This window comes from Ambystoma mexicanum, chromosome 6q (assembly GCF_040938575.1).
Source record: "Ambystoma mexicanum isolate Mex_15411 chromosome 6q, UKY_AmexF1_1, whole genome shotgun sequence".
In the NCBI taxonomy this organism is placed as follows: Eukaryota; Metazoa; Chordata; class Amphibia; order Caudata; family Ambystomatidae; genus Ambystoma; species Ambystoma mexicanum.
Window position 1 is genome coordinate 236711113 of NC_090937.1, and position 16732 is coordinate 236727844.

Sequence of the window (16732 nt, forward strand, 5' to 3'; positions counted from 1 at the left end):
GCTTTTGCAGTTTGCAAATATTGCAGGTTTCGGTGATCTGTAATCACAGTAACGGTGTGTCGGGCCCCCAGAAGATAATGCCGCCAAGCCTTAAAGGCAGACTTGATAGCTAGAAGTTCCTTATCAGTAATAGTGTAATTGATTTCAGGAGGCGAGAATTTGCGGGACCAAAATGCCACGGGATGCAACTGATTGGTTACTGGGTCCTTTTGTGATAGAACTGCCCCCATGGCAAGGCTCGAAGCATCAGTTTCAACGATGTAGGGGAGTTCTGGGCGAGGATGTTTTAAGATCGGTGCAGAGATAAATCTAGTCTTCAAATTCTGGAAAGCTTGTTCCGCCTCGGTAGACCATTCAAAACGTTTGTTTTTCTTTAACAAGGCGGTGATGGGCTGGACTATTCGAGAGAATTCGGGGATAAACCTGCGGTAAAAGTTCGCGAAGCCTAACATGCTTTGAACACCTTTTACGGAGGATGGCGATGGCCATTTGAGAATTGCATCGACCTTCTTTGAATCCATACGCACTCCGCTAGGTGATAATATGAATCCCAAGAATTCAACTTCAGTCACGTTGAAAACACATTTTTCCAACTTAGCGAAAAGTTTGTGTTGACGCAATCTCTCGAGGACCATTTTCACGTGTTTCCGATGTTCAGTTTCCGATGAAGAATAAACGAGGATGTCGTCAATGTAAACAACAACACACACATCTATGAGCTCTCTGAGGACATCGTTCATAAAATATTGAAAGGCGGCCGGGGCATTGCAAAGTCCGAAGGGCATGACCTGATATTCAAATAGCCCATACTTGGTGCGGAAGGCCGTCTTCCATTCATCACCCTCTTTTACTCGTACCAAGTGGTAGGCTCCTCTAAGATCCAGCTTTGTATATATGCATGCTTTTCTGACTTGGTCCAGGAGTTCAGGTATCAAAGGTAACGGATATCTATTCTTAACGGTGATCTGGTTCAGGGCGCGATAATCTATACAAGTTCTAAGGTCCCCTTCTTTTTTTGGAACGAAGAACAAAGCTGAGGAAGCAGGGGACTTGGAAGGACGAATAAACCCATTCGCTAGGTATTGATCCAGGTATTGTCGGAGGTGAAGATTCTCAGGCTCGGTGAGGGCATAAATTCTACTACAAGGAGGAGTAGATCCAGGTATCAGGTCTATCTGGCAGTCATAAGACCTATGAGGAGGTAGAGAGTTAGCCTGATCCTTCCGGAAAACATCTTGGAATTCTAGGTATTCAGGAGGTAACTGAGGAGCCTCCGAGGAAATTGCTGCCAGTGCAACACCAGGTCGAGGGTGACAAGTGGAGACACATTCTGGAAACTGAACCGTTCTTGCTCGCCAATCGATCTGAGGATTGTGCTTCTCTAACCAAGGAATTCCTAGAATAATCTGGAACTGGGGGGCCTTGATCACATCGAACACGATCTACTCATGGTGTCCATCTTGACTTACTAGCGTCACTTCTTGGGTGGTATGCGTTACTGGTCTGGAGGCTATCTCCGTGCCATCCACCGTAGTAATGACGTCCTTTACAGCCTTTGGACAAAGAGTCAGATTCATCCTCAAAACCATTTCATGATCCACATAATTGCCGATGGCACCGCTGTTGACGTAAGCTTCAATCGCATGTAATCGATCCGGATGTTCAGGGCTAATGAGGACCATAGGTATCACGAAATGCGAGGTCACGGAACTGGTTTTAACGCTCGGCAAGAGGACCTCTATTCTTGTCGGGCGAGGTCGTTTCCCTGCTCAGAGTTTGTGACCCTGGTAACTGCAGCTTCTACTGCCTTCTTGGCTGGTTTCACCGGACAGTCTCGAAGAAAGTTCCCCGAGTTTCCGCAATAGAGGCATAATTGCAGCTGTTTTCTCCTTTCCCGCTCCTTTTGTGTTAGTGGTCCTTTCAGGCCTCCTATTTGCATGGGTTCCCCGGAGTCTACTCCTTTGGTAGGAGTTGGTGGTTTGGAAAATACTCGAGCATCAAACTTGGAACCATCGGCCTTCCTGTTCTGCAGTCTGTGGTCAATTTGAACAACTAAGTCAATATAGTCCGAACAGTCTTGCGGGGGATTCACTACTTGGGCTAACACATCTTTGAGCTCTCCACGTAGACCTCTATAAAACAGCGTAATCCTTTTGTCCTCAGGCCATCGAGTTTCCACTATCAGTCTGTTGAAAGAAGCAATATAAGCCAAAAGGTCTTGATTACCTTGTCGCAATGAAAGGAGCTCATTGTCCAAGGCCTGCCCCTGTGAATGTCTTGCAAACAGTTTTTCCATACTGAGCTGAAAAGCTCGAAAATCATGGAGAACCGGATCATCTTGATTAACTAGAGGGATCGACCAGTCTGCCGCATTGCCACTAAGGTACGAAAGCACGAAAGCTACCTTAGCTTGATCAGTTGGAAAGGCTGCTGGCCGGCATAAGAAGTGCAACGGTACTGATTAATAAAGACTGCAAACCTCTTTGGGTCACCAGAAAATCGTTCGGGCGGAGCCAGAGGTACATTCCCAGGTAGGTTGATCTGCACTGGGTTCGTAGAGGATGTTGAAGGAAGATTTGCCCCTGATGCGGGTAACGGAGTTTGTCCGGCTTGTGACTGTAGCAATTGTCTAGCGAGATCGTCTGTTCGCTCCTTGGAAATAATCAGTTCCCTTCTTAGAGCATTCGTTTCCTGACGGGCTGCATGCACTTCTGCTCTTAGTTCCCCAAGTAACTGGGCTAGCTGGTCGGTATCCAAGGTTTCCATAGCGCCTGGGTGGGAGTTTTGCGGTAGGCTTTGCGTTCTGTAACGCTCACCTGATTCCCGCAGAGGCGCCGGTCTTGACTGGGTGAATGCCGTATCTTCAAAGGTGATGTGTAACACACGGTTGGCTCTTTGGGCTGGACCTCTGTGCACTGTATGTCTGACTCGAAGAGTAAGATGTCTGCAGATAGAAAATATGGGATTAATGAACTGGGGTTATTGGGTGCCTCTCTCCTCTTCCCTTTCACTTCTCCTGTAGAACCCCAAAGGTTAACACCCTCACCTTAGGTAAGTGAACGCCGAGCTCTCCATCTGCCTCGGGGCAGGGTGCCGTAACCAGTTTCTTCACTGGATAAGGGTGCAGGCCTCTTGACCTCAGAGGACTGCTGTCCGTCGTTAACTGCACGAACGGTAAGTTCTGGGCACTTCAAATGTCTTAAAAGTCTTTTGTAATGATATCTCTTGTTTTGCAGGGTTCCGGCGATGGCGGATGGCGGGCTGATGAGAGTTGAGGATCGAACCCGCGTGAGTAATAGAAGCGCCTGGAAGCACGTAAGTAAGCGCTTGTAGCCTGCTTCACGATGCACACTAACTGTCCCTTTTATCTTGCAGGTACAAGTTCGGAGCTTTAGAGAAGCTGACGGGTGCTGGAATACCCACTGGATTCGGCGTGGGAAGGAGTAATGGCACGTGAGTAATAAAGTTGCCCAATGTCTTTAAACGCACCTTCTTTTGTCTTTCAGATGCGGGATGCAGCGCCGAAGGCCTCCGGAGCGTGCGAAGAGCTGGTAAGCTTTTGTCTTTCAGATGCCGGAATGCAGTGCGAAGACCTCCGGAGCATGCGAAGAGTAGGTAAGCCTTTGTCTTTCAGATGCCGGAATGCAGCGCGAGGCGTTGGTGACAGCCGATGGACCAGGTAAGAGATGCGCTGCCACTGAAGACCGTAGTGCTAACCTGTTCTTTCTTTGTCTTTACAGGTGCTGCTGAAGACTGGATTCCAGGATGGTAAGCCTTTGTTCCCTTAGGCCCAGGATCAGAAGCAGAAGGCACGATGAGCGTTCTGCTGCAGAGAATGCAGAATAACGCAAAGCAAGATTCATCCATCCGGTGTGGTTTAAATAGCCTCCTGTAGTGCTTAGGTGTCTCCTTCCACAGCCACGCCTAAGAAAAGAGTTCCTGCTTTCCAGAAGAGTTCCAGTGTTCTGAACCTAGGGAGTGGCTCCTGCCCCACCCAACAGGAAAAGTATCCCAAACAGAAGAGGATCAGGGGTTCAACTGGCAGGTAAGTAAGCAGCATGGTCTGCTGCAGGTAAGTCCACCCAAGCATTATGAGCCCGGCGCTTCCAGCGCTGGGACTGGGCATCTTTATGAGCCTGGTGCCACTGGCGCCAGGACAGGGTCCAAAAGGTCCCAATTGGGACTGGCTGGCACTAGGAACCGGGGTTATGGGTCTGCTTCCAAGGGAGTCGGGCAAGTCCTGATCTTTTGGAAGCAGAGATCATGACAGCAACTCTTTCAAATGAGGATTCAAGTGTGGAAGGTTTGGAACAAACCTTACCACAAAGTACTAGTTGTAGTAGTAGGAGAATGTTTTATCCTAGCAGGCGCATATACCAGGAAAGAGACTAATAGTGGTTAGTTCTGTCAGGCGAGTGGACCAGGAAGAAGATCATTTGAAGTACTGTGCATGTTGTAGAAGGTTATGGTGGAAAAGAAAGGGGAAATCCACTGCAGTGTTTTGATAAACTGTTGTATAATCTGTGAGGGGTCCGAAATGTGAGGCAGACAACTTTTTGAAGGCTTTTCAAAAGATGCCATTTTATTTTCTCAAAATGTTGGATAGATGCCTCACTATCCCTACCCTGATGAGCATTTCCCTGCTCTAAGGAAGGCATGGTTTCAAACAATAAGGCAGACACAACTGATCACAGTTCTAGGGTGTTTTTTGATCTTCAATTGGGTTTGAAAAATGCCTATCTAATCCTAAAACTAAATATGGGAGCAAGCTACGACCACCAAATAATAATAATGCAGTCCTAATTGAGTCTGTCAAATAAAAGGGACTATACTAATAAACCTATTGCCAATCCTTACTTCTAAATACAAATAGTGTGGGAAACAATGATATGCAAAAGAAAGGTGTTCAAGAAATTATATGTCAGGGTTTTCAAGCTGTTGGCTTCCCTTACACATGTTTTCAGCATGAGACAAGGAGACACATTGAAGCTTAGCACACTCTCTGGCTTCTCTAGCATGAGGGTGCAGTTCCAGATCTCAATGTCAGGGCCTTCTGTGCCAAAGTCTCTTTGCTATTCAAAGTCTCTTATTTCAGAGGGCCTGATGCAACACGACAAACATTAAAGTTCTGCTCTTCTTAGGATTTCACATATACAGCTTCTCGGGTGATCTATGGTTCATCCCGGGTTTTCCTCCACTGGGATCAGACTCACGTTACAACAAAACCTTCAATTAATCTCCCTCCGCCGGGCTCAGACCAAATGTATCTACTTTTCCAAACTTTCTCTACTTCATCAGAATTGAGACTTTTGACTGTGTGCAGGATTTTGCTTGACCCGTCGAAGGACCACTTCTATTCGCAATTACCTGTTCTTTTCCTGATATGACTTTTTCTCACTTTTACTTTTGACACTTCTCAGCTGGATACCTTACAGTGATCATTGATTGAGCACCCAAGCAGTGCTGGACCACTCTGTCAAAGGTATTGTATCTTGCTTTTAAAGTTCAATCACTCAACAGCAGTTCAACTTTACTTGCGTCTCTTATCACACTCGTTTTAACAATGTTCGTTCCAGCGCTCGCCATACAATGTTGCTGCTTGCAACCTTGGCTTCAACACAGACCAGTCTCCCCAACTCACCGGCTGAGTTGATTTCACTGATGCTGCTTAGTTCTTGGAGCCAAGGACTGGACCACAGCAGCTGGTGCTTCTCTCCGCCTTGATTATTGACGCAGGAGGGCCCCGGGTATCTACGACACACAATGCAGGATTCTTCAGCCTGGTTTTCTGGTCTAATGCTTTCTATTCTTGAGGTTTTTGCAAAGTAACAGTTCCTTGTAGAAAAGGTCAAGGGAACTTACCTCCTTACGATCCCCTTCTGTTTTTCCATCTTTCTTCTCTCGTTCAGCTGCCGTCTCGATACTGCGGTTCCTCATGTGCTTTGCCTCGCTCAGAGTGTGCTCTCTTGCTACACCTTTTATCCGTGTGGGGAAGCTTAATAGAAGTCATGTGTGTGTGATGGTCAGTAATTGCTTGACTTCGCCTGACTACTGCATTGGGACACGTCAGATATACAGCTCGGGTATTAGTCTGTTTTATCTCATAGCGGGCTGTCCGTGTGAAAGTGTTCGTGTTGTAAAAGGGGGCGACGGTAGAGTTCCTAAATATCCTACCTGGTAGGATGGGGTAAAGGTGTTACAGGGAAGGGGATACCGCGTCTCACCATCTGGTGTCCCACTACCACTACCCGAAGACTCTTCGTCCAGGTGATCCTCCCACACTGGTCCACCTCCAGGAACTGAATGAATCCAAAAGCGATGGCCATGTCCCGGCCACCTGGATGACAGATCACCATGGACTAGTGGGTGAGACACCTTCTGACTAGAACATGGTGATCAGGTATGGTTTCGTAGACTAGTAGGTGTACTTAAAGGAGAAAGAAAATATAGTGGTCCATTCAGAGTAGACTGAATTTTGGAGGATGCAGTTGGTTGAACTTGGAACAAAAGCAGGTTAGCCACGAGCCCTAGAAAGTAATATTATTTCAAATGTGGAGGAAGGGAGGTGTGTTGGATCTCTACCCCTATTTCAATATATATATGAATTGGTTAAGGTCATCATTATAATTCATAATAACACATTTGTGACCTCATAAGGTCATTAATATCTGTTTTATTTACGATGCATCTTTAGACTTGTAATTAGCAACTGTAAATAATAAACGTGTTTTGATGCCATCACCATATAAGGGCATCAACATTCTAAGTAACTATAATAAATAAACATGTTGTGGTTCTTGTATAAACTGCATGCATGAACATGTTATGATTTCATGCTGCATTTGAATGTGTAACAGATCACAACAAACATGTTTGGTGGTCTCTCAGGAGACATGGACCCTTCAAAGGGTTCCACAGCACTGCATATATGTGAGGATATTCATAGGGTTCCACAGTACTGTACATATGTGAGGAACTCTACTGGTTGCCAGATTCATCTGCAACAGGAGGGCCTCTATTTTTAAATGAAAATATTTGCCAAGAAAACTTACCTTGACTCCTGGAAGTCCCTCACTTCCCTTTACCTTTGGGGGAACAAGCCTAGGATGAAACTGTGTAAATTGCAGCTGCCACTAAAACATGGCAGAATGAATATACCCAATTTTGCTACTTATCAACTGCCATTTGCAGTGATCCATATGGTTTCCTTGGAAAGGGAACCTGCTGACTCAACAAGATCGGGAGCAAATATGGCAGACCTCCGAAACACACCCTAAAAGGCCTGCTTCACCTCTTAGAGACCTCCTAAGGACTTCTGGATGCCCTGAGCTCGTCGAGGGCTTCGATCTGGTTGAATAGTAGGGTTAAACTTAATGGCCAATCTCTGTTCTGGCCAACATGGTAACAGAGCGGTGTAAAATGGTTGGTTGACCTAATAAAGGATGGAGAATGGGTTAATTTTTTGAAGTTCAAGGCTAAATATAACTTGGGAGGTGATCTGGTTGGGGATTACCGCAAGCTAAGGCGGGTTCTTGGTGCTGCCAGTTGTATTACTGAAAGTGACTTAGGAGACACAATTGGAGAACTAGCGAAACAAGAACATTTGGCTTCTTTAGTTTACAATCTTCTGTTGCAGCCCAGAGAAGGGAACTCCAAATTGACGGAGAGGTGGTCCCAAAATGCTATTGGTGGTATGGATGTTCCTAGGTGGGAGAGAATATACAGTAATGTTTCTCTTGTATCGTTGAATGGGTGAGAGCATGCGAGACAAATTAAGATTATATATACTGGACTGCTGCCCGAATGTATGGTTGATTCAAAGCTTTGTGAGGGATATGGACTCTTTGAAGGGACATTGGAGCACATGATTTGGGACTGTGTTAGAGGGAAGACCTTTTGGGATGAGGTGTGCAGGATACTGAACTAGGTGCTGAGGCAGGATTTGGTGATTGACTTTGAATCCATGATATTGGGGGACGATATTCTGTTGGATGGTTTGACTAATGCAGAGAGGAAATGGCTGTCTAGAGCTGCAATTGTGGCAAAAGAGAAGATTCTAAGGGGTTGGACATCTATGCATTCTCCAAAGCTGGATTTTGGGATTACTGAATTTAACAAACTATCTCTGATTGAAAAGGTATTGCATTCTCGCCAAATTGGGGTCTTCTGTATGAGAAGATCTCGGGCAGATTTATGGATCTGGATTTTGTAAACAGAGTATTAGTGTTTACTGTGTGTTTTATTTGCTTTTTTTCTGTATATCATTTCTTTTGAATTTGCCTAGATTTTTTAATCATACTGTTCATACTGTCTGTTTCGTTGTTTGATGTTTTACAGATATCTTGGCCAAGTATTGTATTTTGGCCGTTGAAGAGGTGGAGGTATACTGCTTCCTCCACGATGAAGAACCTATTTGGGGAATTTGCTGGCACGGGAACCACCAACAGCCAAATTCCTGTTTTACCGGGGCTATGGGTTAGAGGTACAAGATGTGGCGCTAAAAGGAGTACAGAGGGTACTACTCCCACCCCCTGAAAAAAACAAAAAAACAAAAAACGGAAAAATGTCACAGGCAACATTTTGTACCTGTGGGTTTCTTTTTCTGGAAAGATGATATTGAACTCAATCCACTGCACCACCTTCTGCATGCAACCTTCCCGACTGTGGTGCCTCCGTCCTGACCACTCTGTATATTAACGAAGTAAGTGACTGAGCCACGCATAAGTGAAGTGCTAAATGCAAACCACACATGGTGTAGTACAGGGATAAATCAACTCCAAGAGTAGGAGCAGAGAGAGGGAAGATCAAAGTGACAGGGGAAGTAGTTAGGGGCTAAGAGGGTGTTTCTTATGTTTCGGTTCACATTTGCAAGGACTATGTTTTTCATTAAACAACCCATTCATAAGCATCTCCTTGGTCTGCGTTCCTCTCATGTGCCTCCCTGACTTTAACCCTCTAGCCCCCTACTTAGTAAGGAGCGCCAGTGCAGCTGACTGTTCTTTTTCCAGCAGCTCACACTGATGAAAGAGTAATGGCTGACCTCTGCTCCGGGCATGCTGTCTGCTAACATTACCTTTTACTTCGTCGACAGCATTTTACAACATTCATTCTTACCGTGGCAGGGGTATTCCTCTGGTCTCTTTCCAATAATGCAACCACGAAGCTGACGTAATTTCTTTTCCTAAAGTGGTGAAAGAAATTGTTCACATGTTATTAGGGATTGAAAAGGATATTATAAAAAAAAACGTCTTTGACATCAGGGAACTCTTTACTTCTATTTCATTTATAGTTGGGCTTGATTTGCAAAGGCCTTTTTATTTGTTCTGGATCCATCGTATCTAGGGGAGCTGCTACAGTTGACAATAAGAACCGTTTTCTTCCCATTTTCTGTTGCTCGTGTGAAATGTCATTTGTCATCCATGTTAGCACTTCAGTGAAGATAGATGAAGTTCCTGAGGCACAGGAGAGGGAACCATTTTAAAGAATAACTGTAGACTCTGGTATTCTGGGGGTCCCTCTCGGAGCGTCAAGGACCTTAAAGTGGGCCTTATTACAAGTTGGGCGAGGCGGGTTAAATGCAGCGGTATTACCGTATACCACTGCATTACCGCACTGCGCAACTATGAGTTGGGTGGAAACTTGGAGGATTCACCTCCAGCTATCAGCTGGAAGTAAATCTGCCAACTTTCCACCCAATTCCTTCGAAATCCCCCATTGACTCAAATAAATGGGAATTAACACCGTCTACCGCCACTTGTAATCCGGCAGTTATACCGCCTGACCAAGTGGCTGTAACCGTTATACCATTTGGTGGTTTCTGGGCAGATTTATCAGCCAGATACCACCAAACTCGTAATGAGGACGGTCTGTACCTGTGCATGCCCCCACCTCACCAGTCATGCTATGAGACTGCCACAATGGGCTCCCGCTCTTGTACTCCTTGTATTTATCTTTGTATATCGATCCATTGCTTCCAAGCTAGGTTCTCGCTATAAAAATACTACACAGATAAATATACAAAGAAATGGCTTCAGACTCAAACCCAGAAAACGTATAACAGGACGAATCTCATTAAGATGCCATCTTGCTTGCAAAATCAATAGTGCGAAATCACATATGGGTCTCATTATAAGGTTGCCGGTCCAGGCGGCCGTAGGGCACCCGCGCGCAGAGCATGTCGGATGCACCGGCACCGTTTAGAACGGTGCCGGTGCATCCGGCTTCCCCATTCCCATTGAGCACTATCGGCTCAATGGGAATGGGTAAGAACATTTTCTGGAGCGCAGGAATGGGCAATTACCGGGTCCGGCAAGGCCGTAATGACCCGGTAATTGCCCCTTCATGGACGCCGGAAAAAAAAAATACCGGCGGCAGCCGTGCCTGTATTACAGGCGCGGCTACCACCAGCCTCGTAATGAGGCCCACACGGAATGTGAGGTGCAATGTGTTCTCCACAATTTCCCTGAACACAAATCCCTGATTCACAACAGGGTTTTGCCTGTAGCAAGAGTGACTGGATGCCACTTCAATGGAACCATTGTCAACTCCTGCATAACTATAAGTGACCTGTTCATTTACAACTTCTTGGTGTGTAATGGGCAACTGAACGTACGTAGGTGGTGGGCTAGGGGGCCAGCACCCTACCCATGTGTTCCAGGAAACGCAGTTGCTGTGACGAGCCTTAACACGCCCATCACTGAACGTTCTGTTTTTACAAAATGGCAGCGCAATGATGGAAATGATCATGCTTTGTGTTGTTCTGTATATGAACATTTCCATCAGAGTCTTTGGGAATTTTGTGTGAGGTCTGAAAACACCCTTAGCAGCATTGCACTTTCCCCTGGGCCCCTGGGCCTGGCTTGCAACAGATAAGACCATCCAGGCGAGGGAAACAGCTGCAAGGTCAGCCGCACATTAAGGTGCATCCCTCTGTGAGCGAGCGATGCACTTTGATGTGTGGCCACCATCTGTTGGCATGGTCCTTCCACACAAGTTCTGTGGGTGAGGAAAATCCGACCATTGCGAATCAACTCATATCATTTCTGCGAATCAACTCAGCCATCCACAGAACACAGGATTTGCGTTTATTCCTGGTGCAAATAGCACACACACACATGAACAAAAACATTTGTGAATTGGGGCATGCATTCATTATTTTGAGATGCCATGCACAGGGAGTGGTGTGCATCTTCTGAACCTTGCATAGGTATCTCATGTACACTTTTACTCATGTGAGGGAGATCTGACGCTGTTCCATCGCAGCAGCACCCCAGAATATGTGAGAAGACGCAGACGCTCCCCCTGGGGGACAGGTGCCCACACTTGTCCCTTGCCGGCTGCACTGGACACTGCCTGCCATAATATCCCGATTACAGAAGGACAGGCCTTGTACCCATGGCAGGCAGGGATGGACTGGCCTATAGGGAACTCTGGAGATTTCCCGGTAGGCCTCTGCACCATGGACCTCTTGTGTGGTACTTTCAAATTTTCCCATAGGAAAAGGGTTGGGTTTGCTGAAAATGTGTAATATGAGACCCCTTTGAAAATGATTTCCAGGGCCTCTTTTGGCTCCCAGTCCACCCCTGATGGCAGGTAAAGGGTCGTCCATACAAACTCAGTCAGGGATACTCCGGTCAGCAGTTTATCTGGTAAATGCCATAATACAGGCTACAAGGACTTAATTTAAAACAAACTTGGTTAGTGAATCGTGAGTTTTCAAGCATTCACCATGAACAATCTGTCCCAGGGGTCTGCATATTTTGGTTCGCCAGATATTGTGGACTACAACTCCCATCAGCCCTCGCAAGCCTGGTCATTGGTGAGTGATTTTGTGATACGCAGTCCGAGTCGAATAATATGTGGAGAGCCGCAGGTTACAGATCATATCACAGCTTGCAACATGAGTTGTGCCAGAGACAAGAGGTCCATGTCTGGTCCAGTGAGGCTGAATAAGGTCTCATATCCTTGTCGTAAAACATTTACACCCTACTTAGTCTGTACACAGATATATATGTCTAAAACACCACCTATTTGTCTGAACTCACAAGTCTTCAGTTGTCGATGCAATTGGGATAGACACAAATAAGGTAACATTAAAAGGGCTTTTAATCCATGTGCATGCCTTGTGGGAAGCTGTTACTGTGGCCACAATCTAATATACCCGGGCTGTCTCTCTCCCACACCACCCGGAACCAGTTTTGCATGACAACCAAAGAAGTTCCGGGCAACAGCCTCCACCTTCCACTATATGCTTTCTATTATTGGGCCTGAATCCGCCCATGGCAACGTTTACGTGGTGCAACATATTAATGCTGAACACCACACACCCCTTGCTACAGACAGAACACTTGGATGCCGTATAGAAGCTGGAGGTGATGAAGGCATGGAGCCATTTTGCCACATCGACCTATTGGTTTCTTCATTCACAGGGATTTGTCTCTTTCTGCATTTAAGTGTTGTTCCCCCTCCCCAGCGTATCTCCAAAAATACATTCTTAAAAAAAAAAGGATGCCTCCAAATGATCTGCTGAAATCAAATGTATTGGATGTGTCTATATTATGTTAATCCCAGGGCAGGGCTTTAAGTGGGCCGGGGCTGGCTTGGGCAGCACCCCAGCAGTCTCTGGAAAATCTCTCCCAGACGGCGTGGTGCCGGGGCTCCCTTAAGCCCCGGAAGCCCAAGGCAATGAGCCCAGGTCAACTTCCAAGGCTTTTTTTTCAGAAAAAATGCCTTTTCAGCCATAATTGAGGTGTTTTATCACAGATGACCAGAACAATCTACAATGCTGCAGTAAGAAACAGCTAGACTGGCAGCATGCAAATGCCAGTCTAGCCAGATAATTGCACTTAGCAGGACGGCTTTATCAGAAATGCCCAGTTAAAAAATCAAGCCAAACTAAGAAATTACTAGACTGGCTGCACCAAAATGCCTCTCTAGCCACTACTACCACATAACAAGTCTGCTTAGCCTGGAAAATGGATGACCATTACGATTTATCGCAGAATCCCCATCCCACCTCACCTCCAGACACCTCCCAAATGTCCCCTTTCCCTCCCACCCCCTGCCTCAATCCCCAGAGTCAGCTTCTCAGCCCAGAATTTCCTCAACGTCCCTTTTCCTTGTCCCAGTGCTTACGTATCAGGATCCTTGCCACATAGGTAAGTACTGGGATGAGGAAGAGTGGGACAAGGAGCAATGTAGATTACAGGTATTACCACTAAGCCAGGCATTACCTCCATGCCCTCTACCTCATCCCAGTAATTATGTATGAGTCAAAGTGCCTCACACACAAGTACTGGGATGAGGAAGAATAGGGCTATGAGAAATGAAGATTACCAATATGTAACAAGGGATTAAACACAATAGTGGCACAACAGCATTGAGTTAGCTGGGCTTAAACCAGCCCCCCACCCGTCCCCCCTTGACATTTTGGGCCATGTTAACTTGACCTGGCTGACCTACAGAGCCGTTGGTTGCCGGACAGAACAGGACACAGATGTTAAACGGCACCTGGGTTTTGCTGTTAACAATGGCCCAGCAATTGCTAACGTAAAACATTTCACTGTTAGTAACTGTACTCAAATGCAATTGAAATCTTGATGTGGGTTTAGTACTCACATGCCAGGGAAGTGAATGGAAGGGTGAAGAGGGGACAGGAGACCGCTTACTCTCATAGAAGTCCATAAGTGGGTGCTTTCAGACTTAAAGGAGAGCGTTAACTGCTTGTAACATTGAGGCTGCACTAGAATAGTCTCATTAGAATGCATAAAGAAGTTAGATGCCCCACACAAATACGCGTGCCCCTCCCCCACTGTCCATGAAGTTAGCACCTCTCTCAACATTTTAAGGATTAGCACCCCCCCTGAAATGTGGGTTTTATTGTGCCCCTGAACACAAGCACACACACAATTCAACATACACACACACACACACGCACACCCAGCCACCCATACATTTAAGTGTGTACCCTTTCACCATACAGGCACACCCAGGCAGCCACCCATACATTTAAGTGTGTAGCCTTTCCCATACTGGCACACCCAGGCAGTCACCCAATTTAAGTGTGCACCCTTTCACCATACAGGCACACCCATGCAGTCACCCATACATTTAAGTGTGCACCATTTCACCATACACTCACACACGCACACCCAGCCACCCATACATTTAGGTGTGTACCCTTTCACCATATAGGCACACCCAGGCAGCCACCCATACATTTAAGTGTGTAGCCTTTCCCATACTGGCACACCCAGGCAGTCACCCAATTTAAGTGTGCACCATTTCACCATACACTCACCCACGCCCAGCCAGTCACCCATACATTTAAGTGTGCACCCTTTCATAGTTCAGGCACACACAGGCAGCCACTTATACATTTAAGTGTGCACCCTTTCACCATACACCCACAAATGCACACGTCATGGGGTTAAATGGCGCCCTATTACTTCAAAAAGAAATAGTTTCTTTTTTAAGACACTCTGACTTCATAAAGAAATTATTTCCGTTAAGGACCGCACCATAATGGAAACAATTTCTTTATGAAGGCAGAGTGACTTCAAAAAGAAACTATTTCTTTTTGGAGTCCTAGATCTCCCCCACCCCATGACATGACCTCCAGCCTAGAGATGTCATGGGGTAGGGTAAGACCTCGGACCTCAAAAAGAAATGGGGCCTCATTACAAGTTTGCCGGTCCGGAAACAAGGGTAAGCCCACTGGCACCCTTGTTTCTGGACAGGCAAACTACGTGTCTGCCTGCCGTGGCCGCTGCGCCCAACAGGTGTGACCCTGCCGGGTGCAGCAGCCATGGTAGGCAGACCCTTTCACGGAAGCGCTGGCACCGTTAACAATAGTGCCGGTGCTTCCGAGTCCCTTGGATGCACAGATCAGGGTGATTCCACTGGCAAGTGCTATACTGCCCTGGAATGATCTTGTCCTGCGGATGTGCCACATCCAACACAGTTTGCAGCTTCAGCAGGTGAGGTCTAGTCAGATCGATTTCTATTTTGGATTTACGGTCATCCTGGATGTCTCCATGTGAGGAATTGACAACTGGCAAGGGTTGCAGAAGTCCTGGCTTTTTTGATTTTTATTAATTCAATGATGCAGGTAATACCATCTCTGAAAGGATGGCCTGCTTTTCAGACCGCGCTTTTATTAAGCTCTATACCAAAAGCATAACATACATGAACGGCCTGCTGTATCAGGTTCCTGATATGCACCTCCTGCTCTCCAGAGGCACAGAGAAGGTTCAGAGGTCCAAAGTACCCTGTTGGTCAGTTAATGTGCCAGGCATGTAACTGCAGTGCAGAGGTGGCATTTACGTTTACACCTTCAAATTCTATATCATTATGATAAACTCCCCCATATAAGCCATAGCCTGTGTCGTAGGTGTTGGAGGGTTTCCATAATTATTGCAGCCACATCTGATTGAATCATGCACATGCCAGCACAGTGAGCCCAGACCTTCTGTGGAAGGGTTGAGTGCATTCTAGTCAGCCTCTCCCTGCCAGCCAGCAGGACAGGCTACCGAATGTCAGTGCCTCCCTTTTGATCCTTTGTGAGGTCAGCTAATACCTCTCTCCAGCAAGGCAGCCCCTCAGAAGGAGCTGTTATGCGAAACAGGAATCAAAGTGCACACCCTATACAAAAGGAGTAACCTTACACCAAGGGACTGCATAACAAAGGGCCTTTGATGTAATGCGTCTAAGAAGGGGGCATAATTAGTATAGCCAGAGGGAGCTCAGAATAAGTGGCCAAGGGTTCCACCATCTTATTTCTATCTGTACATCTCCTTCCATCCTGTCTCTTCCACTTTCTTTAGCTCAAAGAATTTTGGGTATGATGCAAGAAGGCAAAGACTGCTTGTCAGAAGAACAGGGATTGGACCCCCTTAAAGAAGGCTTGCTTTTGTCAAATCACCTGTGGACTTTTGCCCATAAAAGAGGGGATCTCCTACTGCTTCTTTGATTAATCTTTGGACTTCAAGACTTCAAGAAGAATTCATTTGGGCCATGCTGGGAGAGCAATCTTTTCAGAGCCTTCCAGTTGTGGGGTGAAGGCAGGTGTGCCAAGGCAGAGACAAGCTCTGCTCCTTAACCATCCCAAAGGCACTTTGGGCATGGCCTGTTCTAGGAACAAGACCTGCTTCTCTGCCTCCTACACCGGTACCTAGGTCCTTACTGGTAGTGAAAAATCCCTGCAGGTGTTTGCCAGCTTCCCCTATGTTTGAGAGAATGATAATAGGGACCTATCCATGGGGCCAGTACAGCTAGGATCCCAGTGTCTTGCCATTTAACCACTTTGAGCTGTCTCCGAATGCCATTTGACCCTGTTCAAACCAACAGGACCCGCTGGTGACCTTTGAATCACTCTTTCCTTTGAACCACTGTGCTGCCCAAAGCTAAGCATATGGCGGTCTCAGCTTAATCTAGAAGGTCATTGTTGCAACTGCCACCTTCGAGCTATATTCTGAACCACCAGCATCATTATTGCCAATCCAGTCGACCGTTGAACTGGCGGTGGTGGCTTCATGGAACCACAACCCCTAGAACGCTGCATCGAAACACCTGGTCTCCAACTACGCATACAGTCACCTGCATCTTCGCCGTTGATCCAGCCATCGACTGCCAAACTGATCCTGATAATCCTCACGGTCTGCATTCGTCTAATGCTGCTTTAAACAATGATGAACTTCAGCTTGATCTCAACTTGACGCTTGCTCTCCGTCTG

At 46.4% G+C, this 16732-nt stretch overlaps 1 protein-coding gene across 2 annotated transcripts in view; it reads right to left on the bottom strand.

Moving 5' to 3' along the window:
• BANK1 (B cell scaffold protein with ankyrin repeats 1) overlaps nucleotides 1–16732 on the bottom strand; it is a 2974928-nt gene that overhangs the window by 43225 nt on the left and 2914971 nt on the right. For both annotated transcript variants that reach the window (XM_069630704.1, XM_069630703.1), the window contains exon 16: nucleotides 9115–9181. In XM_069630704.1, the coding sequence (XP_069486805.1) occupies nucleotides 9115–9181 (67 nt within the window). The remainder of the gene's footprint in view (nucleotides 1–9114; nucleotides 9182–16732) is intronic.